At 32.8% G+C, this 26,078-nt stretch overlaps 2 protein-coding genes across 2 annotated transcripts; one reads left to right on the plus strand and one right to left on the minus strand.

Moving 5' to 3' along the window:
• Positions 1-743: 743 nt before the first annotated feature.
• Positions 744-3,791, plus strand: LOC143567666 (uncharacterized). The gene is made up of 3 exons (XM_077054034.1): positions 744-920; positions 3,132-3,254; positions 3,360-3,791. The coding sequence occupies exons 1-3, from the start codon at positions 767-769 to the stop codon at positions 3,575-3,577; spliced, it is 495 nt and encodes a 164-aa protein (XP_076910149.1). The 5' UTR covers positions 744-766; the 3' UTR covers positions 3,578-3,791.
• Positions 3,792-3,854: 63 nt separating this feature from the next.
• LOC143567667 (uncharacterized) lies at positions 3,855-6,282 on the minus strand. The gene is made up of 7 exons (XM_077054035.1): positions 6,000-6,282; positions 4,779-4,821; positions 4,603-4,695; positions 4,468-4,530; positions 4,292-4,387; positions 4,129-4,206; positions 3,855-4,037 (listed from the first exon to the last, which is right to left on the minus strand). The coding sequence occupies exons 1-7, from the start codon at positions 6,125-6,127 to the stop codon at positions 3,951-3,953; spliced, it is 588 nt and encodes a 195-aa protein (XP_076910150.1). The 5' UTR covers positions 6,128-6,282; the 3' UTR covers positions 3,855-3,950.
• Positions 6,283-26,078: the final 19,796 nt, after the last annotated feature.

The raw sequence follows: 26,078 nt of genomic DNA on the forward strand, positions 1-26,078 counted from the left end.
AATGGAGAACATTTACGGGTACTACCTCGTTGATGGTATTTACAACGAATGGAGGATACTTGTTCAAGCTTACGCGCCTCCAGTTTCTGACAAACGAAAGTACTTCACGAAGAAACAAGAATTGGCAAGGAATGATATTGAAATGGCGTTTGGAGTCCTAAAGAATAGATGGGCAATGTTGGCGAATCCAATAAGATTTTAGACAAGGGAGAAGATAACGGAAGTCGTCATCACGTGTATAATCCTACATAACATGATACATGAAGACGAGGGTCACGTTATTTGTCAAAACTACCAAGGTGATATTCCAAGACAAGAATCGGCGATCACCAATGAACAACGACTCGACAACATAAATATCATCAAGAGCCGTGAGTTACACGGCAACATTCGGTATGAGTTGATCGAGCATTTGTGGGATAGAAGACCTGATAATCTTGTATTAGACTAGTATCAATGTAATGTTTTATATTATTATTTAATGTATTAAATAAATAAAAAACTGGATCATGTCACTGATCACCTTAACCACTACACCCTCTAGAGTTTAGTTGAGGGGTTTGATCCATAACCATGTCATCACCTACGTATGGAGTTTTAATTAAATCACGTGGGGCTCAACCAAACCCATTACCTTAGCCTTAAAAGTCACAGCTAGAAGTCAAAGGGATACAAAACATAAATAAACGAAACACAACATTAACATTAACCCGAAACCCCTATCATCGTCATCGCCTTCGCCTTCTGGAAGCGTTAAGAAAGAAACATGGGTGCTGGTCGTGCAGTTTCCACGTCATTAGACGGCGTTAGAGACAAGAACATAATGCAATTGAAGAAGCTTAACTCCGTCCTCTTTCCCGTTCGTTATAACGATAAGTATTACGCCGATGTTCTTGCCTCTGGCGAATTCACCAAGCTAGGTATTATTATTATTATCTGATTATTATGTTATGGGTTTTTAATATTATGTGTTATTTGTGTTTATGGGTTGTAATTGGTTTGTATAGATAATGAATGTCATTAGGGTTTTGAAAGATTAAAGCTTTATATGTTATTTTGTAGATTTATATGTTGAGTTGGTTATCTGTTCTTGATTTAATTGTTTAATTATGTGGAACATTTTTTGTTATATGTGGTTTAGGTCTTGTTGATTCGGGTTTAATACAATGCTTATGTGTTTGAATCTGTGTTAGTAGATGTGTTTGATAGTAGGTTTTTTAATTGTTTAGCATTGGTTGTCTTGACGGTGGTGGTGTCTCGCTGGTTTTCGAACTAATGTTTATCAGCTGATGGAAGATGAGGAACTATATGTTGTCTAGGGGTGTGCAAGAAACCGAACCGAAACAAAAACCGATGGTTTGGGTTTATATTTTTTTAAAACCGAACTGAACCGAATTCCTAATTTTTTATTTTAAGTAATTTATAAGAATTGAATATATATTTAACTCAAATATTTTTGGTCAAATGTATAATAGTCTATTAGTTAACAATTAACAAAATTGTTTATACCTAAATTCATTATTTTTTGCCAACTTTTTTTTCTGCCTAAATTTTTCAAGCTCGAATGGCAAGAACCAAAAAAACCGAAACCAAAACGAAAACTGAAAAACTGAAACCGAAAAAACCTAAAACGAACGGTTCCAAAAAATCCAAAAACCGAAGTTTTGGTTTTCTGTTTGGTTTTAGCCGAAAACCGCACCATGCACACCCCTAGCTGTCACGTTTCTACATTTTTAAAGAGAAAATCAAGAAAATATTTGTTTTCTTGGGTGTGGTATACTTATATGGCCATATCAGAAACAAAGCACTCATTTAGCCCTTACTTTTACTTGTGTATCAGATTTTTTAGGTTTATTTTTGGAAAACCAGGGTCAAAGCATTTTTCATCGAATGTGTGCTTATAAAGGTGTATCAGCACATGTCAGCACTTTTTTTGAAACTCATATCTGCTAAGTCTAAAGTCATTTTATAAGTAGTGACACCGTACCATCAAGTATGTGATGGCTTTTGTGTTCTCATTATGCACTTCCTATTTCCGGATTTTCTTGTTTAATCTTACATGCGTGTATATTGTCATGGAACTTTTTTTTTTAAAAAAACTTTTGTAAGGTCGCACAACAGTTAATTACCACTTTTAGGAGTTGCATGTGATCAAACTTTAAAAAGTTAAAAGTCAAAATTTTTCTGCAAAGGAACTTTCATTAGAATGATTTAACTGTAACACGTTTTTATATACTGTTAAATCATTACTGAAGAGATATGATATCAGGCCTGATAATTCGGGTCAGTTTAGCAGACAATATTCAAGTTCAATGGGTCAGGATTATACAGGGCTTACCCACGAGGCCATGATACTTGGCCTATATGGCGAGTTTTGTGGATTCATGTTAACAAATCACGACTATCACATTTAAGTAGTCACTATCAAAGCGGTTACACCTATTGGGGAGTTCCGAGGTTCTATTATCTCACAAAGATACTCGGGGTTCTCTATCGTTACTACTTTCTTGTTAATATCATAGATGCTGTCATCTTTTATTATGAATGGCTTCTGGAGTTTAAAGTGGTGTGACCACGTGATAGTGACCGCTTAAGAATATGATTGTTGGTGATTTGTTGACATGAATTCCACACAACTTGCCACGTCAGCCAAGTATTGCGTGTAAACCCGACATGATACTGGCCCATTGGATCCAACATAACAAACCGAAACAACCAATTTTTGATAAAAAGAAATAAATAAATTAAAGTTGATTTTTTCCCATAAAAAAGTATTAAATTAATGTGATTTGTGACACCATATTGCGTATAGATATGTGTATGTATTGTTGGTCTTGTATAGAATGAAAGTATTTAAGGTTTAGATGAGTAAACATAAATTTGCATATCTCATGGCTATATGCGTGTAATTGTTCTAACATGACCATATAGGTATAGCGCATTAAAAACATGGCTATTTCATTTATAAATGTTACTTTCAGTTCTCGTTCTTCATGTTATATGGCAAAGAGCTTATGCCAAAGAAGATGGAAATCAAAAAAACAAATATATTGAACTTTGGGATTTGTTTATATATATTTAACAAATTTGCTTGAAGTTTTATTTGTGTTCATTTTGTTCTACCTTTTCAGCGTATTACAGTGATATTTGTGTCGGCTCAATTGCATGCCGACTTGAAAAGAAAGAAGGTGGGGCCGTTCGCGTATACATAATGACATTAGGTGTTTTGGCACCTTATCGTGGCCTTGGCATTGGTGAGTATCCATAATATTTAAATTTGACCTCAAAAGTCAAAAGGGTACCTATGGTCATTCAAACACTTATATATTAAATATTAATGTAGTTGATATTTATGGCAGGTACAATGTTGTTAAACCATGTTCTCGATCTATGCAGCAAGCAGAACATTCTTGAGATTTACTTGCATGTGCAGACGAACAATGAAGATGCAATCCGTTTTTATAAGAAGTTCGGTTTTGAAATAACCGAAACAATCCATAATTATTACACAAACATTACACCACCAGACTGCTATGTGGTTACAAAATACATTGAGCAGCCCCAACCCAAGAAATAAATGGATTACACAAGTATGATCAAGAGCATGAGTTGGAAATTGAGATTTTGCCGATCAGACACTTATTCTTGTTATAAGATTTTGTGGATGTTAGATGTTAATCACTAAGATCCAGTTTATTTTGTTTTTGAGGCACATTTGATCTTGATCTTGTTTGTTGAGACTAGTATATTATTATCATCTGTAAGAATGATATTTGTTCAAAGTTATGAATTATATTACTTAATTGTGTATTTGCAAGCTCAACATTATCATATAAACATGGATCTAGGTTGGCCTTAAAATTGTTTATTTGTATACATGACAACAGATATGTACACACTAATTATGTATAACTTATACAAATAGTGACTGTTTATTCACAAAAATTTCTTCAGTATGCCACACCGCCCGAAAAGCTATCTCCGTCATGAAGAAGTGATTCTGTAAGCCAATAACCATCCCAAAAGCCACCAACTCTCTGCGAAACCATCATCGAAATTATATAATCTTCAAAAACATATTATTATTGTAACAAAAATAAAATAATAATATTAACAAAGCGAATGTACCTGAACCATGGTAAACTGAAATGTTTCTTCTTCCTCGGGCCGAGCTCCTCGTATCCAAACACGTTGCTTGTAACGATTCTAGATCGCATTTACAAAAGCATATATAAACAGAGTAAAAACTTATGCTAATTTAGCATCATGTTAAAAAGATTAAAAATTAAACCTCCTCGACATTTAAAGTGCTTAGGATCTTTCTCTCCTTGTGATTTAGTAAAACTCGGTATGTTGAATGATGAAAAATTCGTCTAAAACGTTCAAACTGCATGCACAAAATGATTCGACCCGTGATTAATATTTTCATGATGATAATAACTTGCATATTAGTATGTAGTTACTGACCTGTCCCAAATCAAAAGACGGGCCGAAATATAGAGACCGTTCAAAAGGGTCAAATCCAGCAAACTGAAAGTTGAGATAAAGGTCAACTTAACTGTGAAAGATAAATTATATTTTATAAAAAGATATAATAAATACCCTATACATCACTTCGACCCCATAATCTGGACGTGGTTGGTCATTAACCATCAACGCATCAAGTTGGTACTGTACACATTCTTCTGCATTAAACTACATCCGGATATCTTAAGCAACAATAATATTGTAATAAACGATAGTTGGATTTGAAAACAGTGTGTTAATTAGAAGGTTACACTTAATCTCGGGCCAAATGGTCTCTTCCTGCGCGATTCCAGCCTGCAAGCAACAGTAAAAAGTAACCATGATTGTTATATAAGTGGATTCGCCTTTCTAAAAGACAGTGGAAGGTATTAAAGTGGATTCTGTTATGATATATGCATAGCATCTGTAGAACTGTAACAAAGTTGTTTCAATGGTTCCACATAAACAAATTGCAAGGTTCATCAATGGTGAATCTTCACAAATTCACATAACCAACTTCAAAGTTCCAATTAGAGGCGTTCAAGAAATTGAAAAAACTGATTCGAAACCAAAACAAACAAACCGAAAAAAACAAACTGAAATACAAACTGACAGTTTGGTTTTATGCTTTCGTGAAAACCCGATCTTTTGGCTCGGTTTCGATTTTGCGTGTAACTATAACTGAAAAAGCCAAACCGAAATAACTGAACTCAAACAAAAACCGACGGTTTGGTTTTATGTTTTCGTGAAAAACCAATCTTCTGGCTCGGTTTCGATTTTGCGTGTAACTAGAACCGAAAAAACAAACCTACATAACCGCAAAAGCCAAAACCTGACGGTTCGGTTTTATGTTTTCGTGATAAACCAATCTTTTGGCTCAGTTTCAATTTTGCGTGTAACTATAACCGAAAAAGCCAAACCGAATTAACCGAACTGAAACAAAAATCGACAGTTTGGTTTATGTTTTTGTGAAAAAACGAACTTTTGGTTTGGTCTCAATTTTGCATGTAATTATAATAAAAAAAAACCAAACCGAACTTATAGATTTTAACCTTTTTCGTTTTTAAGTAATTTTTAATAATTTAATACTATACATAGTTTAACTCAAATATTTTAGCTCACATGTATAACAATCAATTTATTATTAACTAACAAAACAATTTAGGCCCAAATTAAATATTTTTACCCAAAATTCTTTTTTCACCCCAAAAATGAAAAACGAACGGAAACCAAACGGTTTTAAAAAACTAAAAAACCGAAATTTCGGTTTTAGCCCAAACCCGACCCATGCACACTCCTAACTCCAATAATCAATAATATTGAATCCGAATACATTCCAACCAAATTGATTTGGTAGACTTAGCTTAACTATCAAATATATACCCACTTCACAAAATTCATATTCCATCAACTAAAGCAAACAGAATATAACCAAATTAACCAATAATTTAAAAACTTTAATTACTGATAGCAATCAAACAAACAAACCGTACCAATCGACTGATAGGAAATCAGGAACATCAGCAGAAGCTCGGAATCGGTAATTGGAAGATTTGGTAGTGCAATTGAAAGGCTTGCAGAAGAGTGATGATGAAGATGATGATAAGCCTAACGACATCATGCTGAATAAAAATAAATATTGAACCTGGGTTTTGTAATTGATCAAAGAGTTTTGATCGGTTAAACAAATAAACCCTAGAATTTGGGGAATAATAAACGACCAATTTCCCGGGTCTTAATCATGCAATGTAATGAAATGTTTTTAAAACCGGATCGGACTGGTTTATTTAACCGGTTATATTATTGGTTTACTGATCGGATCAATAGAATAATAACGTTATAAACTGTCTTATGGGTAAGTGGTTTGGGTTTCAATCTCGTTGGAAATAAGGGGGTGTTTGGCCTAGCTTTTTTAGCAAAGCTTATAGCTTTTTTAATTTCTTTTTATCAAAATTTGGTGTTTGGTTTAGCTTTTTTAGCTTATGCTTATAACCTTATATAAGCTCATTTAAAGAAACTTACTTGAATATGGTTTTTTAGCTTATTTGAATAAGCTTGTTTGTTTAACGGGGTAAGTTACTCATTGCCCTCAAATGATGGTGGATTAATAATATTGAAGCAACTTATTACGGTAACAAATCAAAGAATAGTGGATTTAACAACTTATTAAGACGTATAATCAACTTGTAAAATATAAGATAATCCAAACACTTAAAAAGAGCTTATCAAATAATAGAAAATAAACTATAAGCTACTTTAAAATATAAGCATAAGCTAGAAAATAAAAAGCTAGGCCAAACACCCCCTAAATGTTGTAGATTTAAGGGCAGGTTTAAAGCGTGTGTGAGTTTGCTGTCAAAGAATCAAAACTCAGATAGATAACCCCAAAATATTAGGTTAGAAACGATACAAATGGTGTTCTAAAAACCGGTCCGTACCAGCCATTTGAAGCGATAAAACCGGGTTTCGCATACAAGACTGGTATTTTGAGCCCTGGTATTTTTGGGCGGTTTGCGAACATCCAACCAGGGTTTTTTTCAAAAATACCGGTTTAAACCGGCAAATCGGTTTTAAGCCCAAGATATTTTTGATCTACGACTCATATTTTTAAAAGTTTACTAACGACTAACATTGAAACAGATAAACATTTCGATTATTTTTTTAGGGATGTGATCCTCATACACCACCCCCCCCCAGGCTGATTGGACATGCATATATGGCTCGTATAGGCCTATACATGCCAAATAGGCTACGCATGACTGACAAGTGTATGGAGGGGATAAAAAAAACAACTTTTTTTGTAGCATATACGGCCGTATAGACTTATACGAGCTGTATTGGCATTTAATTACTCGTATTGCACCTGATACACTATAAAACCTCTATCCGGGCCGTATAGGGCTATACGACCGTATAGAAAACTTATTTTTATGTACGTGGACCAGATGTTTATCAGTATGCTGTTTTGGCTAAATGTTTTGTTGTTTGCTTAATCATGGATTATATATATTGTGTATGGACTATTGTAAGGTGATACATAATACTCCTTTTGTCCCATTAAAAATGCCATGCATGGTTTGAAAAACACAAAGTTTAAGGTATATTGATTGATTACATTTTTTGTTTACCAAATAACAATAATGCCATTGAAAATTGGGTCCATCAATATTGTTAATTAATGTTAGTTGTGTGTGTTTAAGGGTAAACTTGAAAATTGGCTAATAAATTTTGAAAGTGGACATTTGTAATGGAAAAAAAAAAGAAATATGGATACTTTTAATAGGATGGAATGAGTATAATCTTAAACGAAGGTTCTCGGGGTGCAACTACAAATTACTTAGCCGAGTATGTTACGTAAATTTTAATAGACAATTTATTGAACCTTTCGATATAAAATATAATTCTATATAAGTGAAACAAAACATGAAATGGTCGATCATGAGAGCAGCTAAAATTGCTAAAAGAGTAAACTGCAGTTTTATAAAAGAGTTTGATTGGTTTTGTTTTTATATATCATATTGTTTGTCATCAACAGTGTGCACATGTAAATTAATATGAAGTGCTATATTATAATAATGGGTAATGGGTCACAACTTCAGAATTCTATACGGATGCTTTTAATTTATACCAACATTTTGGATGCTAAAACAAACAGTAGGAATTAAGATTTTCAAAATTAAGCATGAGTTTTGAAAAGGATGTTTGTCGGGGAAATCAACGAATCACCCATGTAAATTAAGTTCATGAATCTAAATTAAAATGCAAATAAACCGTAGGTTCTCATAATTGTTGAAAACGAGCCAACTTGTTTACTTTTGTTTAACAATTAAGGTACGATTTCTGGTTTCTTTCACTTATACTATTAATTATATCACGTTACTTCGTAGTGCGGTTTATGTTTTCGTTTACTTATAATATTAATTCTGATCCGTTACTTTGTAGTACGGATTTTCATTACGCGTAAGTTATATTTTGAGTGCAGTTATGTTATATAATATATTTTTGTAGCATGCAATAGATTATTTAATTTGTACTCTCTATTGCATGTTCTTGTTTGAATATATTTAGTTATATGATTTTAGCTTTTGTACTCTGTTACCCGAGCATTTTCTGACTTGTCGTTGGGGCGTCAACGACATGGCACTTTTCGTGACAGTGCGTATTTAAAGTTCACTGCGTCTCTAACTAGTACTTGTGAAGTATTAGGGCCACTTAGGGGCGTATGGATCGATCATAGTTCTGTTCTGAATTCTGATTTCTGACTGCTGGGGGATGGAACAATGTGTGTACGCCACACGTACCATCTCATTGGTGCATAGATTAGCTAACTGTGTACCCCTCTGTTTCTGGCTCTGGGTGATTCTGTGTACACGACTTATTTTATGGATATATTATTGTCATGTAGTCTGATATATGTTTCTGTATATGTTTTTGAATATGTTTATTATTATTGTTTTATATCTGAATCTGTTATTTAGTATATTGGGTTATATTAGCATCTGTATTAGTATTATATTTAGTATCTGTAATAGTTTAGTTATGGTCTAGTGCCAGTTCTATTTCTGTTGCTTTTTCGTAAGTTCGTCTTTACATGTACTATTGTTTTATCCGTTACTGGGCAATTTTTGGCTCAGCTGTGTTTTCTTTGTCTGTGTTTTCTTATTTGTTCACAGGTAATCCGGGAAATCAGGGAAATCAGTGATAAGAGTAAAATGAAGTTCGGGAATAAAGACTTTTATTTATTTCGTTTATTTCAGGATTTTAATAAAATTTGACTTAGGAATTCCTTTTGATTGTTTTAAACTCGTTGGTTGTCATTGGATTCTGTTTCTTTCTTTTAAATGGATTATGTTTGGTTTATGATATCTGTAATGGTGACACGACAGCCTGTTCCGGGTTGGGGTGTTACAATTTCACTTGCAATTAAACCCGAATTCATTAATCTCATTAAGTCTGGTTGTTAAACCCATCTGCGTGCCCCTCACGTGAGGGGCCGTTTTGTCCTATTTCTCCCCAAATAAACCATAGTCCTAGTTCGCAAACCCCCTCACGTGTGGGCTGAAGTGTATTTGAGGAAAAAGGAAAAAATGGACAAAACTACCCCTCATGCGAAGGGCACACTGATGTGTTTAACGACCAGACTTAACAAGATTAGTGCATTCGGATTTATTTGCAAGTGAAATAAAACCACAGGGACGAAAATCGCAAATTTAAAACTATTTGACTAAAACCGCAGATTTGGACAAACCACTAGGACGAAAACCGCAATCTACTCTTGCTAAAATAATATGGTGCAAGTCTGGATGATGGCTTCATAAATATAGGATGTTAAAGTCATAAATCACAAAATTATATGGTCATAAAAAAATTTGTGTACAAAAAATTGTTTATACGGCCAGTATAGGCGTATACGAGGCACTACAAATAATGACCGACAACGTCTGACACAAACTGACACGACTCGGAGCCCTTATAGCCCTATACAAGCCGTATAGACAAAAAATGGTGTGTCAAGATTTAAAATGGTGTATGAAGATCCTAAGCCATTTTTTAAAATCGACTGTTTTTTTATTATTTTTTATTATAGATTAACTTGTGGATCATATACTTTTGGTTATGTTTTGAATTAAAATCGCATTTATTTGAAATTACAAGGTAAAGTATTTACCCCAGTTGAACCTTTCAGTATAGCCCAGTTCAACCGTTTGTAGTATTTTTAGTCTAATCCAATGCAAAATTAAGAACCGGTATTTAAAACATGGTTAAACTTAAAATACAAAGGACAACAAAAATGAGAAGGGGGAGAAGGAATACAGTCCATTGATCTTAGATTTGAATGATTGAGATTAATTTAATAAATAAAAATTGTTGGAAATGACATGAATGTAATAACCCACATTTGTTGACTTTCTCTCTCCACATGCAAAACACATGTCAATTCCTCCATCATTTTAAAATGTCCATAACTTTTTCATACGACATTATTTTTTTAAAACAAATTCATCATAATAATAAGCGTTTTTTTATCTTTAATATGCGTATCATATTGTTATATACAAATAAAAAAACATTAATGAGTTTTTTTAATTGTGTTTTTTTGTTATTCATTGTGTTTTTTAGTTGAGTTTTCAAATGAATTGTATTATAGATTTTGATCATTATATTTTTCAATTGGTACTCATATTAAGGACAAAAATTAAAACAAAGATTACGTCATTGTGTCGTTTTGTTCTTCATTAACTTTTAGTCATTGTGTAATACGTTCATTGTCTTTTATTCGGATTGACATATGACAAATTCATTTAATTTGAGAAAAATAGTATTGCGCTCATTGTATATTACGTTCAAGTCATTGTGTAATATGTTGTTTCCATTGTATTTTACGTTTCAAGTCATTGTGTTATATATATTCACCATTGTGTCTTACGTTTTAGGTCATTGTGTTATACGTATTCACCATTGTGTCTTACGTTTTAGGTCATTGTGTTATACGTATTCACCATTGTGTTTTTACGTTGCAAGTTATTGTGTAACATGTATTAATCATTGTGTTTTATGTATTAGACAATTTGTTGTTATTTTATCATTATTTTTCCATATTATTATTACACAACGGTGTTATTAGTATTTAAAAAAACATAATAATGAGTTGAAAGACACAATGACGAAAAAAGACACGATGATAAGCGAAAAGACACAATGGTGTGCGAAAAGACATAATGACGAAAAAAAACACAACGATAAGTGAAAAGACACAATGGTGTGCGAAAAGACACAATGGCGTAATTTTTGTTTTAAATTTTATATAACAAAAATCATACTCATATTAACATAAAAAAACGCTTGTTATTGTGATTTTTTTTAAAAAAATATCATGCGAAAAAGGTATTGACGTTCTAAAATGATGAGGGTATTAACATGTGCCTTGCATGTGGAGAGAGAAAATGTGTACAATTACCTCTATACCATTTTTTTTATCCTCACTTGACACATGTCAATTATTTATGTATTTTCACATTTCTTATTTGTGTTACCTTTTATAGAATAAGTTGACCATTTAAAACATTAGGTACAACATCTTAGTAACTAGTAAAGTTGTGATGTATGAAGTTTTCATGACGGAACAATATAGAGATGCAACAACAAAGTGCTAGGTGTCGATAACATCTATGAAGGTTGCCAGGTTGGACTGAAAACATTGTTTAAATAAATGTTTTTATATGATGAAATCATATGCAATGCTGCATTAAAATTATATACTTTAATTTAAAGGAAACCTAAAAACGTTGTAGCAGTTATAGCAAATTTTAAAAACTTTTACTCCCACCATCCCAATTTAAATGTCCTATTTTGACTTTTCAAGTCTTTCTTTTGCAACTTTGACCATAAATATTTTTGTTCGTGTCATATAATACTTGATTAAAATTATATCAATGTAAAATACATTTAAAACCCAATCCATTCATATAATTTTCATCAAGTATTATACGACACGAACAAAAATATTTACGGTCAAAGTTGTAAAAGAAAGACTTGAAAAGTCAAACTAAGACATTTAAATTGGGACGGGGGAGTAACTTTCTTTAGGTTTTAGATTGTTTTGATTTAGCCCTTCAAGTTTCAAACTGTTTTAATTTTTAGCCATGATTTTTTTATCTTTGCAACTTTAGTCTTTCAGTTTTAGATTGTTTCAACTTATCCCCTCCAAATGTTTAAATTGTTTCAATTTTGAGCCATGACAATTTTTTTTGCTAAACTTTATTTACTTTTTAGTTTAACGTCTCAAAGTTTTCATGGTTTTCATATGCCTTAACAAAAAAAAATTCATAGATTTAACTTATGATCATGGTTGTAAAAATCGTGCCTAGGCGCCGAGTACTCAACGAGTAATCCTTGAGTAATCCCCGCCTAGGCCGAGTTCTCAGTGAGCCATCCCAGAGTACTCTCCGACTAAGGCCGAGTACTTACCGACTAAGGCCGAGTACTCCCAACTCCCCAGTCGACCGCGTAGGGTCCGCCTAACGACTTTTGCAACCTTGCTTATGATCATGTGTTTTTTTTAAGACGATGTAAGCTTAGGATCACTTAAATTACACGCAGAAGGGATAACTACCAGCATGATACACCTTTATATTCACGTTTAGATGTTCGAGTCTATGATGAAATTATCAGAATTTATCGTGCAACGCGTGTGGGAATCACCTAGTTAAACTTATGTGATACCAAAAGTTAAGTCGTATTACAAAGATGTTATGTTGTAATAGGTTTGTTAGGACTTACGACCAAATTTAGTGTCCTACTCCTACCATAAGATGCTTATCTTTCCAAATACATTTCTCAACATTAACTTTGAGGATATTCATGGTTCTTGTAAATATACACACCAGCTTTAATTTGTTGATGCTCTACCGTTTAAAAAGTTATCTAGTTTGTTTTATTTTATTTATTTTAGGAGTTTGATTTATATTATTTGTTTATTAATAAATTATTAAAAAGTTGTTTACTTAACATTAATAAATTTAGATGTACCATTTATTAGTTTTCCCATGAACGAATCTTCATATATATATATTTTTTTGTTATGAAAAAGTTTAACCTAAATAGTTGTATTGATAAACATATACACATTGTCCTTTGTAAAAGATATGATACTAAATAAGTAAATATAATACATTTTTATATGGTTTAAATGTAAAACTTCAATTAGCTTCGTGTTTTTGAATCTCGTTTAAGCTTCGTGTTTTTGAATCTCGTTTAATTGGAGAAAGAAAAGAAAAGAAATGGAAAGAAATAGAAGAGTTGTGTTTTATAGAATTCTTTTTTTTCTTTTTGAAAGAAAGGAAGGGAATGGAACTAAAGGATAAAGAAAGAAGATAATAAAATGAAAAAATTTCCTTCTTAAAGCATAAGAATTAAGAAGAAAAGAAAGGAAAGGAAGAAAGCAGAGGGAAGAAGACAGGAGCAAGGAAATGAAACTTTTTTTTTCTTTTTTTTTAAACCATATATTTAAAGTACCCTCTTTTACAAAAAAAAAACTTTTAGTTTGAACTAATTTATAACTTGGCGCATTGTGCCAGGCAGTCAAATGTGTTTATGTACCTATCACGTTGCAGTAGGGCACTAATGTAGTTTTGCTTGGTAATATATTGAGTTGTTAACACAGAAAACAGTAACAATGCTCGTATAACTTTTAATAAAAAAATTAGCATATTAAAAAGTCCGTAATGGTCACGATGAATAATTCGTTCGGTAAAACACGATGTCGTAGCGGCGAGTCAACACGAATTGGGTCGGTGGGTATCAGTTACGTTCATTACGGTACCATAACTAAACCTAGATTTTTTTTGTCAAATTAACATATTTAAAATAAATAAATAAAAATAAAAAGTAGCGGCATTCGTATAACATATGGTAAAAAAATTAACATGTTTAAAACAATCTTTATTCGGTTGGTAAAACTTGTGCGTTGGGTTAAACCAAAGCGTTATAGCGGCGAGTCGATGTGTATTCGCTCGGTATTTGTTACGTTAGTAATGGTACCAGAATTAAGCCCAAACAAATAAAGTCCTCAAATTAACATATAAAATATAAAATATTTAAAACAAATTTAATTCAGTCGATAAAACCCGAGCATTGTATGTCCTGGGTGTGGCGATGAGTTGGTACAAGTCGGGTGTTTGTAAAATCTGAGCGTAGTTGGTCCCTAGTGTTGATATGGTGAGTCTACCCGAATTCGGTTGGTTCCCCTCACATTTGTTATGGTATCGGAACTATAGAAAAATAACGTTCGATCAATTCCTTTACGTTCGTTACACGGTAGCTAAAGTAAAAAATAAACTTTATGGACCTATACGGTGCCGCCATGTGACCTAATAGGAGCCTTGGCGGCACTAAAGTTCTTAATTATTATATAGTAATAATAATTTCTAATCTTTTGCACTAGATTGATACTAACTTATAACCTTTTTAACTTTAGTATAAAATTTCATCATGTAATTAAAATGGACTACGTAAGCTCCTAGCATCTTCCTACTTACGAATCTTAACCATCATGACAATATAAAAAACAATGTATTTTTTAAGACAATGATTATCACATGTACGTAGCATAGTGAGTATGGAAAAAAGTATATAACCTCTATACTTTTATCCTATCTTCCATTTGACGATGAAGACTTATCTCTCTTTCCCTCTTCTCCTTCTCTGTTAGTGACAAACCAACCGTTTCTAAATTATGTTAACATAAAGTGTAAATTTGGCGAAAGGATTCGAATTAGAAGTAAAGTTATGGTGTGTAAAGTTCCCATGTATAAAGTGCAATGTATGAAAGCTTTGTACCCAACTATTAGGTAAACACTTAAAGAATAGCTGTGTTGTCATTATATGATAGTCACAAATAATTGAAAGTGAATACCTAATATCTTAGAATGAGAAGACTATGGCTAGAAAAGTAGGATAACCATAAAGGATTCAAAGAAGCTAAGTAACAAAATTGGTTTGATAAGAAAAACACGAATCAACATCCTTAAGTATTCACACCATCACCATCTTATAGTTTATTTTTTTTATAACCAAACTACCTTTTTGACTGATGTATAAAACCTTTCGGCACTGAAGTATCTTCAAATAAGCGTAATTTCGGCAACTATGTTAGAATAAATAACCACTAATGTTTATAATTTCTATCTACGGGTAAATATAGTCCGAAGAAATAAAACAAGCTGAAATCCGAAGAAAACCCGGAGATAAACGGTGAAACATAAGTCAACACACCCCATGGTGAATCAAGACATGACCATGCCTAGAGCATACGAAGTAAAGACAAAAATCAGGAAATCGGAACATGACCATGTTAACCGAAACACACCTCATGTCATCAAGAGCAAGAAGAAAACACAAAATGGAAGGTTATCGAAGCGAATCACGGCCATGCCTTCAAGTACAGGAGAAAATGACAAACCTGATGGAATTTGGACCATTGTGGAACTCAACACGGCCGTGTCTTGCTTAACACGACCGTGTTAACCCATAGATGTACAATATGACAATGGACAATAAATGTTGCATGACAAAAACTGAAGACACAGTCATGCCCAACTCAACACGGCCGTGCCTTGAGGGTCTGATCTGCCTATAATTTAAATGGTCATCTTCTTCATTCAATACACTTTGGAGCGACATTAACTACACATTCACTTATCTTCAACAACCTCTTTTCACCACCATTAATAAGGGAATTAATCTCATCCATTTAACCCTTGAAGATTAAGGAGATTAAGCTTTTGGGAGAAGTCATTAGCATCAAAGATAAGTCACCAAAATTGGTCAGATTGTTTCAATTTGATCATGTTTGTATCTATATTACTTTGATAATTATCATTATGCTTATAAGTGGCTAAACTTTCATAGTATCATGTTGGTTTATAATGAATCTTAACTGAAGTTTAATAATGATAGTAAAATATGTGATCGTTTTTAATAATTAATGGTTATGTTGCAATTATTACTTGATGAGAAATGTTAAAATACTCTTAAAAGATACCCCAAGTGCTAAGCTTGGCGATAGCCGAGAAATTGCTAGTCTTGCGAAGCCTTGGCGAACCTTAAAATATACACCAAGACCCCGAACTTGATCATAAGTTGAGAAATCATTATTCTTGTGAGGACTTGGTTGATAAATTAAGAATACTTAAAATGAACCCCCAAATGCCGAGCTGATGATAAGTTGGGGAACTGCCACTCTTGTAAGGTTTTGAGGAATAACTTGAGAATCTTTAAAAGAGCCGCCAAGATTCCGAGCTTGATGATAAGTCGAGAAATCACCATTCTTGTAAGAGATTGGTTGGGGGAAAACGTGAATCCTAACATTGACCTGGACCAAATGGAATATTAGTAGTGATTGACCATTTTAAAATGAGAATTATCAACAATATTGTGAAAACGGATTGTTGATGTTCATCCAATAAAGTCGGTTAATTACTCGTTAAGTGAGTGTGCAACACAACCTATTCTAAGCAACTCTTGAGTAGTTATTACATGAGTTCTATAATTGTTTAAGAGTTGTGTGGGTTAATACTTGGTAATTCAAGGTTAATTCTTTATAACTCAACCAATCTTTATTGGTATTTTATGTATAATACAAATGATATTGTTACTAAAATAGCAAGGACAATTCACTTAGTAATTTAAGGGATTGTCTCATCTTTAAAGTGAGATAACTTATCTTTATCAAAAACTAATTGCTTGCATAAAATGATGTTTTAGTAAAAGGAGTCAAGAGTTATATCTTTATTTAATTATCATGTAATAACATGACTAACGATGTTATTCTCATATTTAATCATAATAGCAAGCTCATATCACATGTTTACTAATCAACTATTAAACCAAGTTAAAATGAGTTTTAACCAATATGATACACTTTTATTTTTGATCTTCTTTCTATCTAAAAATATAAAAACCCAAAAAATATTGTCTTTTAATTTTAATTTACGTTTCTTTAAACTCATTTACCATAACCAAAACCGAAATGATCTTCGCTTTCGGTTGAAATAAATACAACGATCTAGTAGTAAAAATCTATAAGTGTGTCCGTAAATCGATACTTGGTTCTTACTTATATTTTACTATATATACGATATGTACACTTGTCTATTTGTGTGTGATTTAGTTAAGATACTAATCATTTTTATAAATTTAAAACCAGACATTGTGTGAATAAAACCTATAAAAAATTAACACATTTTTCATACTACACCCACCACACATCATTAACCAAATAAATTTAATTATAAAAACTTTAATTGCCAAATTGTAAACACAAATACATTGTTAGCAAAATAATTTATACAAATTAAAGTACTGTGTATATAAATTGAAAATTCTAAAAATCTAAATAAATAATGTTCTAAATAAAAGCATTACACATCTAACAATACTAATAAACAAAAATACTAAATGCTGATGTGTCATAACCAAATTCATCCTATCTTCTAATATTCAATCTCCTTAATCCATGCTACCCATAGGTTGGGTTATGGGTTTCATTTATATGACCCATGGATATTAACCATATATATTATTGACTTTAATTAATTTAATTCACGTTTACCAGCACAAACCAGTTAGGGTTTTAGCATCTCAACCTTCTCTTCTGGTCACTGCGATTTCATCTTGGCCTTTTTGCATCCTGCGATTTCGTCTAACGATTCACTAGGTAACGATTAGTATTATCTAATTTAATGATATCATCTACTTTCTTATAATGATTGAATCTAGGTTTTCAATTGATTTCAGTATCAAATTTATTTATTTAATTTTGTCAATTAATTGATTCTTATCATATAATATAGATTCGTATTATCGATTTCAATTTTGTCATATTTAGATCTCTGTATTATGTGCTATATGAGTTTTGACTTAAGAATGAATAATATGTATGCCATATTTGTTATAGTCATTACCAAAACTTTAGTTGCTAAACGTACCTTTAGAATCTGCATATTATAAATAATATGATGCCATATTTCACAGATTAAATGTTAATTGTAAATAAATTAGGGTTTACTTTTTGGGCGGCTAAGTGGTGGTAGATTATTATATTTTGATACATGGATCATATGTTTACTGTATTTAGGAACCTTTTTTTATAGTTTCTGTTTTTAAAGTGATTTTTATGATTTCGATTCCACAGAAGATGGTTATGATTGGCCAAAAGAATCACGGTTCAAGCATAATAAACAAGGAAATGATTTGCACAGTGAGCCAAATGGTAAAAACTAAATAATATTGTTTATTCCTTCGCTTACTTATGTTTAGTGTATTCTTTCAAAATCGAGTAAATGGACGATCATTTTTTACACTTTTGTTTGTCGACTGATTTCAAATTTTCAAAATTTTTTAACCTTAATGATAATGAAACAATATTTGTTTTCTTAATGTTGATGTTCACCATTTTTATCTAGAACTAAAATGGTAACTAATACCGGAACACTTGCTGTCAACTTCGACCCTATTATTATTTGTTCAGTCTACCCGAGTTGCTATAAACCAACAATTTCAGTATACCCGATTACAAATTTCCAAGATGTAAACTTTGACGCCTTTTAATCTTATATGTGAAACCTTTTATGTGACCTGTTGACCTAAATTTCAAGAATTACACAGACCTGTAATATCCCAAATCTTGCTATATGTAGTTAATATGTGACCCAGATAACATGATAACATGACTGATGAATACCTAAGCTATAGGAATCACAATTGTAAGCTTTTTTTTTTCCAGTCATTAGACTTTATATTAATAATAAATAAAGATTGGTGTTTACTTGCATGATTGATTATTAAGGGATAATCTAAAATACTTAAGAAGGTACTGGGTCTGGTTGGATGATTTACAACTTTTTAACTATCCTACTATTTTTATTTTCGGTTTCATCTTTAAAAAGTATAGCCTAAATGGTAAACCGGCTTGTGCTTAAACTAAAAATAACATATAAATTTAGTTTTATACAACGATCTAGACAATTGGTTATTGCATTTTTATTCTAATCATAACATGTAAATTATTTATATCATATTTACCCTATGTCTTTCCTGTAATCAACCCAACCAGACCTACTATTTATATCAAGGCTTTTGGACTCATTTATCAAATAAAAACTCTACTTTAGTATACAACATACACTCGATCATAATACAATTAGCCTTTTTCATAAGTTACATATATCTTGAAAGTTGATTTTTAAATTCACTGACCTATTGACTTATCAATTTTATCCCAACATTTAAGGGATTTGACAATATATAGTCCTTAAATTTTGATAGTATTTGACAAGTCAGAAACCGTAAATGAAAACTTTGATCCTAGTTTATACTCACCTAATGTTCTCAATGGTTTAAAGTTTCCTGGTTGTCCTAATCACCAATTGGTACTAAAAGTTGGTGTCCCGGTTATGCTGCTAAGAAATATTGATAAGAAGAATGGTTTGTGTAACTGATTAAGGTTAATAGTAAAATCTCTTGGCAATCGGGTTATTGAGGTAGAGACTGTATCAAGTAGTGAAATTGGCAAACGTCATGCATGCTATACACAGAGTAACTTTCACTCCGACTGATAAAAAGTTTACTTTCAAATTCAACAGAAGACAGTTTCCGCTTTCTGTATGTTTTGCTATGATGATTAACAAGAGCCAAGAGCAATCTCTTTCCAGGGTTAGTTTGTTCCTCCGATGTCCTGTTTTTCACCACGGGCAATTATATGTTGCGTAAAACAGTAGACGTGGTCTTAAACTTCTGATATTGGATGATGAAGGGAATACTTGTGACAAAACTACGCATGTTGTATTTAAAGAGATTTTCTCAAATTTGTAAATTAATACTCTAATTTTGTATCTTTATTTCAAATAACAAACTTTATTAGTTTTTATCCTTTGAAAATTCCTGTGTATTACACGGGTTCAAAAGCTAGTCTTTGTTAATGTTACTAAATTAAAAATGTTTTAAACTCAAAATTAAAGATAACGCATGAGTCATTAAAGCATATGATGTACAACTAAAGCATGGGCTGGAGGACGGATAAACCTTCATTAGACAAACATTTCACCAGTTTCCTTACGGAGGGGAGTCCATCTCAACCATTGATTGAAGGGCCGACACATAGTGATAGTCATACGTCTTAAAATATACTATGAAAGAGTGGTACATCGCTCTTAAAATATGAATGCCACATGTTAAATATAGTATGTTTAACATGTTAGGATTTATATTATGAAAGAGTGGTACGTCGCTCTTATACAACATATTTATCACCAACCAACCATTGCCACCCGCCACAGGCGAACGTAAATGGCACTAGTGAGCAACCAACATGAAAACCACAACACCCATTAAAAGGACTTGTAAGAGGCCTCCGAACCACCGTCCCTGCTAAAATGACCGCTACCAAGGGTTTTAGAATATATACCGATAGTATTATGCAAGCGCATCTGCCCACACCCTACCAAGTGTCTTCCACTCCACCACGACAACTGCAAAACCTTGCCATGCAGCCATCATATCACTGTTGCAGCCAAAAAACCACTGATGTGCTAAAAGTAGTCATATAATTTATTAACTAAAATATGTTAATCTAGACACTAAGTAATAAATTCTAGACTCTTAAACTTAACTAAAACTACTAACCGGCAAGTGTACCGGTCAACTCTAGTACAATTTAGTAAGTCTGGATATCGAACTCACAGACTCTTTAAATTACGTAAATTAACTAAATTAGACTCAACTAGAGAAACGACTATTTATTTATTATTACTGGCGGGTTTACTAAAAACTAATATTAAATTAATTACTAAGACTTAAAGACGAATTAAACCTGGACTTAACTATGTTGATGACAAACAACTACCTATCTTAGAATCCCTAATGCATCAATTATCATATCATATGTTTGGAAAATACTAAGTTATGGAACCAGGATCTTAAACTATTCACATGAAGGGAAACCGAATAGTTACCTCAACCTTTCTCAAGGAAACACCTATGGAATCCTAATAAGCTATTAAAATTATCGGTTTAATTAGACTCGCTTACGGTCACTAATTTATTTTATAATAAGTACCTCTATAAGAAACCCTACCTTACAACACGGAAATCAAATGAAGTTTCAATTATTCACTTGACTAGATAAACAGGGCTGAAAAACCAAACCTACACGGACTCCTTATGAATAACTAAATCTAGCAATTCAAACAACCAAGACTTATCATATAAGCTATTACCTTACATCTATTTATATTAGCATCACACTTAAGACTACTTGATTTATTTTTGCTGTTCCTAAGGTTTTATTACAAATCAACCATAAAATAGTCAAAAACACATTGTAGATGACATGTGTAACATCCCGAAGATATCCATACCAATTTTGTCAATTTAGGAAGTTGAGGGACTAGTTAGTCATTTAGCTAAAGATATATGAAAGTGACACATGTCCTATGACTCCTCACACATGTCACATGGTGGCAACACAAAAGGACACATGCCATCTCATAACAACTCATACCCTCACAAAGTGACATATGGCAAGTGACTGATCAATATGAATGCCACATGTCAACACCTTATGGCATGACTCATCATAAAGAATGACACATGTCGCATGGCGGTGAGTGATGGTCCGACCGATGATAGCTATAAATAGTGAACATGAGCTCCTCAATTGTGGCATCCAAAACACCAAACCACTTTCACTTTCACGAAATTCGTTCCACCAAGTTGAAGTCCCTACACCACTCTAGAAGTTCGACGTTCCATAAGCCGACACCCTACGTACAGTCGAAATACTGCTTGTTCGTCCTTAAACGTTATATCCACTTTAAGGTAAGAGTTATGTTTAAGATATTTCAACTCATAGCTTAGTTCCTAGTCGATGGTATAGCCTAAATCAGGATATGTCATTCCAGAAGACATGGTTGTAGAGGAGACCACAAGACAACCATTTCAACTCATTTCTTAGTTCCTAGTCGATGATAATCTCTGGCACAAAAAACCCCCGACGGTGCTTAAAACAGTCAATTAAATATTAACTAAATTAAACAAGTAATATAAACTAGACCTAAGACTCAACTACACAAAACACCGGCAAGTGAACCGATCAATTGTACTAAAGCTAAGTAAGTCCGGAATATCGAACCCACAGGATTCTATAAATTACATTAATTGGCTAATTAGACTCGACTTACGACACGACTATTTATTATTAATGTTTTAAGGGGGTTTTTTATACTAATATTAAGCTAAGAAATTAAATAAGCAAATAAACAAGAAGACAAACATTCAAACACAAGATTGAAACCAATAAGAGAAGGAATATACCTAGGTAATAATCCCATGTATCAACAATCATCAAGAAATGGATAACTAATATGATATGGAAACTGATTTCTAAACGTATTCACCTAACAAACCCTACAGAACCCTTGATCACATCAAGTAAAATCCTAAAGAATAATTATTAGATTATTAAGCAATCAATTATATTGATTTCCCTACAGTTATCAATTAGGGTTAATTAATAGTATCTAAAGCAAGCAATCTTACGAAACACTAAACCCTAGATAACTTGATAAACTTATCATGACATCATGAACAAGGATTAACACAATAAGCAAGAATATTGTCACTAATCTTTCATAGCATGCGATTGACCAAGACACATGAACAACTCCTCACCTTACAGCTATTGGAATTTAGCAGTACATTTAAATCCCTAACCAACTATCAACTAGCTTCTATGATCTAATAGGCCTATTCAACCATAATAATCAAAACACCAAATAATGATTAAACATAAACCCTAAATCTAAATAACAAAATCAAAAGATAAAAGATCTATGTGAAGCAATAGTTAATAATCAACCAAGATAATAAATACTCATATGCATCATGAAAACAAAATCAAGTCTTTTACTATTAAAATAACAAAACCATAATCAAACAATAGTCCAAAGCAAGAATCAAGTATCAAACATGTTCATCACACCTAGGTAGACATGAATTCTAGCCTAGAATCATTATTAAAAACAATTCTAAACAAGTATTAAAAACAAAGGAAAACATGATAGAAATAATGAACAAGGAACGAAAGTTAGAGCGATAAAACCCTTGGTGATTGATCCTTGAACACCTCCTTGAAAGATCTCTTGATCCTCCTTGATTCCTAGCTTCAAAGCACCTTCAAGAACTTGGTTTTCTCTCCAAAAACGGCTGGGATTTAGCTTAATTCGTCTAGGTTTAATAAGAGATGTTTATATAAACGAAAACCGGGCTTGGGCTTGCAAAAATCGGCTGACCAGTGGCTCTAGGCGCCGCGCGGCCAGGCCTTGCCTCCCTGGTCACGCGGCGCGGCGTGTACCAGGTGAGGAAAACGAATTTTCTTTTTTATTTCTTGATTATTCTTGTTAGATCTTGATAAATTTCTTTCTTGAACTCCAAGCAACGATAGGAAGCTTCTAGACCTTCTTTTCCTTGACTCTCAAGCCACCATCTACATGAAAACAAATCAAAACTCTAAGTGAAGCAATCATGTAATCATTGACGAGCAAAATAGACTTAAACTTCTCATGAAATGATAGAAATAATTAAAGCTCAACATGCAAGACACCAAAAGATTAAAAACACTATAAATACAAAATACTTGACTCAAGACCTTAAATAATAAAAGATAAACGAAACACGAACTAAATCGAACTCAAAACATTAAATAGACACAACTTTACAGGGGATTCGAGATGTATAAATAGATGTATATCAAATATCCCCACACTAACTCTTTTTTTCGTCCCTGAAAAATTCTGATGCAGTTGGATCAGAATCGGAAAATTGCAGTCTTAAAAATACATAGGTTAATTTTTAAACCCATGCCTTAATCTTTACCGGGACAAATAAGATCCGACAATAACATTACTTAGTGGTTTACTCAATTAAGACACGCTTATTTTCAGCTTTTACCGGACCAGACCACCCCAAATTGACTTAAACCTTAAAATTAGCAGAATAAAAACTTTTTTTGCTCACTTTTGTTTCATGAATAGTTAAGACGATCAAGGGTATTGTTTATCCACCTAAGCTTAAGCATCAAAGTCTACCAAGCTGCCATTAGATACGATTAAGGTTCAATTAATTAATAGCTAGTGTTCCCCACAACATGACATATGCCTGTTATCAAGCAATACCCCGAACCCATCACCATATGTGAGCATGCAAAATTTCATCTGTAAGGTTTACATGTAGCGTGTCCATTGTGGTCTGTTTCTTAATGGTAATGAGACGCGAGCAAGGGGACCCCACATGGCTAACAGCGTGGATGATCAAGTCTGTAGTGTACTTGTACTTTTGTACTTTTGTGATCATGTGGTTTAAAGACTTATAAGGGTTTGCTCTTTTTGGCTTTATTTTAAATACCCACAACTCCACTTAGGAATTGTGAATACCTAGATGAATAGATTTCATACAGATCCATGGTCTCCGAACCCGAAGCATCCCATCAATACAAGATTTAAGGTTATAAAACCACATGCCAATGAGGTGAAAAAACACTAAATAGCAGTTTAAGATTTATATCACATGCTACACGGCATACACTAACGTTAAACCTACCCAAGCATCATATGATAACATATTAAGATTTTAAAACTTATAAAATATTTCCACTTTTCATATAAATAATTGAGGCTTGAGTATGACCCGATCTTTCATTACTTATCTTCCACTGACAAAACGCTTTACCCACAAAAGATTTCCGTTTTAACCATTTTATCAAATTGCCCTCTCATTTTCAAGGTTGAGCCTACCGACACATCCTAAGTTAAGTGCGTTTTCTTTTATTTATCTCATGTTATTAGTAGTTTGAAAAACCAATTTCCCGATAAATATCATTATCTCCCACTTTAACGCAAAAAACTAAATTCAAGGGACATTTTATAAAACATTTTTCAATTTTTTTAAATTTTTAATTTTTTTTATAAGTTAAATTTAAACTATGACTCAAATATCTTATCCCCTCACTTAAATTTTGCATTGTCCTCAATGCAAGGATAAGAACGACTTAAAATAAAAATAAAAATAAAGTCGGACTACAAAGACTAAAAATCTAAAAATTAAAAACAAAAGCAAAGTAAAAAGGTTAATAAGCTAGATGATGGAAAAGACTTAGCTGGTAATATGCGAATGAAACATGATGCCAAAGTCTTCTTTCATGAATGCCATCCAACTACGAACGTGCTCAGCAAATGGTAACTCCTTCTCTCACGAACATAAGAGGCAAAACAAAAACAAACAAATATATCTAAAAATGTATCTTATCAAAATGATAGATATTAATCAATTAAAGTGTTTCACCAATAAATATATAAAATATAATAATCAGGAGTAAGCATGAAGTATACGGCTCCACTGCTCCATCCCCACACTTGTCTTTTTCATTAAATTCTTCCTTGGGGGATCGTGTCTCTAGCTCATACAAACTCTCTTTTACCTAGAAAAACACAAAACAAAGAAGAACTACAAAAAACTACGTTAGTGACTCAAAGAAAATAAAAAAAAATGAAAGAAATTATACACACTCTACACTTGAGTTCTCACTCAAGAACCCATGTTTATGCGAATCACGTGGCAGACCGAGTGGAGCTTCTTCCACCTCGGTAGAATTCCAATGCCCTCAAAGATGTCAAATCATGATCCGACCATCCAACAACCTTTGTCTTCTTCTTTTTAACACCACGAACCCTTTTAATCTTTCGCTTACCACCATCACATTCTCCAACACACTTCACCATTCCCCGAGAACTAAAAACCTCTCGCTCCTTCCCCAATCCCACCGAATGGGAATTGTCAAGATGTGGATCCATGCCCGAGATAAATAATTCTATCGAGTAAACCGGGTGACAGGGATCAATAAGACCGTCTTGACCACTCGTATGTCTCATGGACTTAGCCAAATAGGTGGCACTATCATCACCGGCTCTAAGAGTGATCTTGCTTCAAATACATCAATGACCGCCCTAGCAGTACGTAAA

This window comes from Bidens hawaiensis, unplaced genomic scaffold, assembly GCF_021521415.1.
Source record: "Bidens hawaiensis isolate Kalapana, Puna unplaced genomic scaffold, B.hawaiensis_p1.1 tig00023533_1, whole genome shotgun sequence".
NCBI classification, from domain to species: Eukaryota; Viridiplantae; Streptophyta; class Magnoliopsida; order Asterales; family Asteraceae; genus Bidens; species Bidens hawaiensis.

Bases quoted from the DNA above. Each gene is read 5' to 3' on its own strand.
- LOC143567666 (XM_077054034.1), top strand. From the start codon at position 767: ATGGGTGCTGGTCGTGCAGTTTCCACGTCATTAGACGGCGTTAGAGAC. The intron at 921-3,131 runs GTATTATTATTA...CTACCTTTTCAG, and splicing joins TGGCGAATTCACCAAGCTAG to CGTATTACAGTGATATTTGT. The intron at 3,255-3,359 runs GTGAGTATCCAT...TATTTATGGCAG, and splicing joins TTATCGTGGCCTTGGCATTG to GTACAATGTTGTTAAACCAT.
- LOC143567667 (XM_077054035.1), bottom strand. From the start codon at position 6,127: ATGATGTCGTTAGGCTTATCATCATCTTCATCATCACTCTTCTGCAAG. The intron at 4,822-5,999 runs GTACGGTTTGTT...TGTTGCTTGCAG, and splicing joins GATTTCCTATCAGTCGATTG to GCTGGAATCGCGCAGGAAGA. The intron at 4,388-4,467 runs GTCAGTAACTAC...TTGTGCATGCAG, and splicing joins CGTCTTTTGATTTGGGACAG to TTTGAACGTTTTAGACGAAT.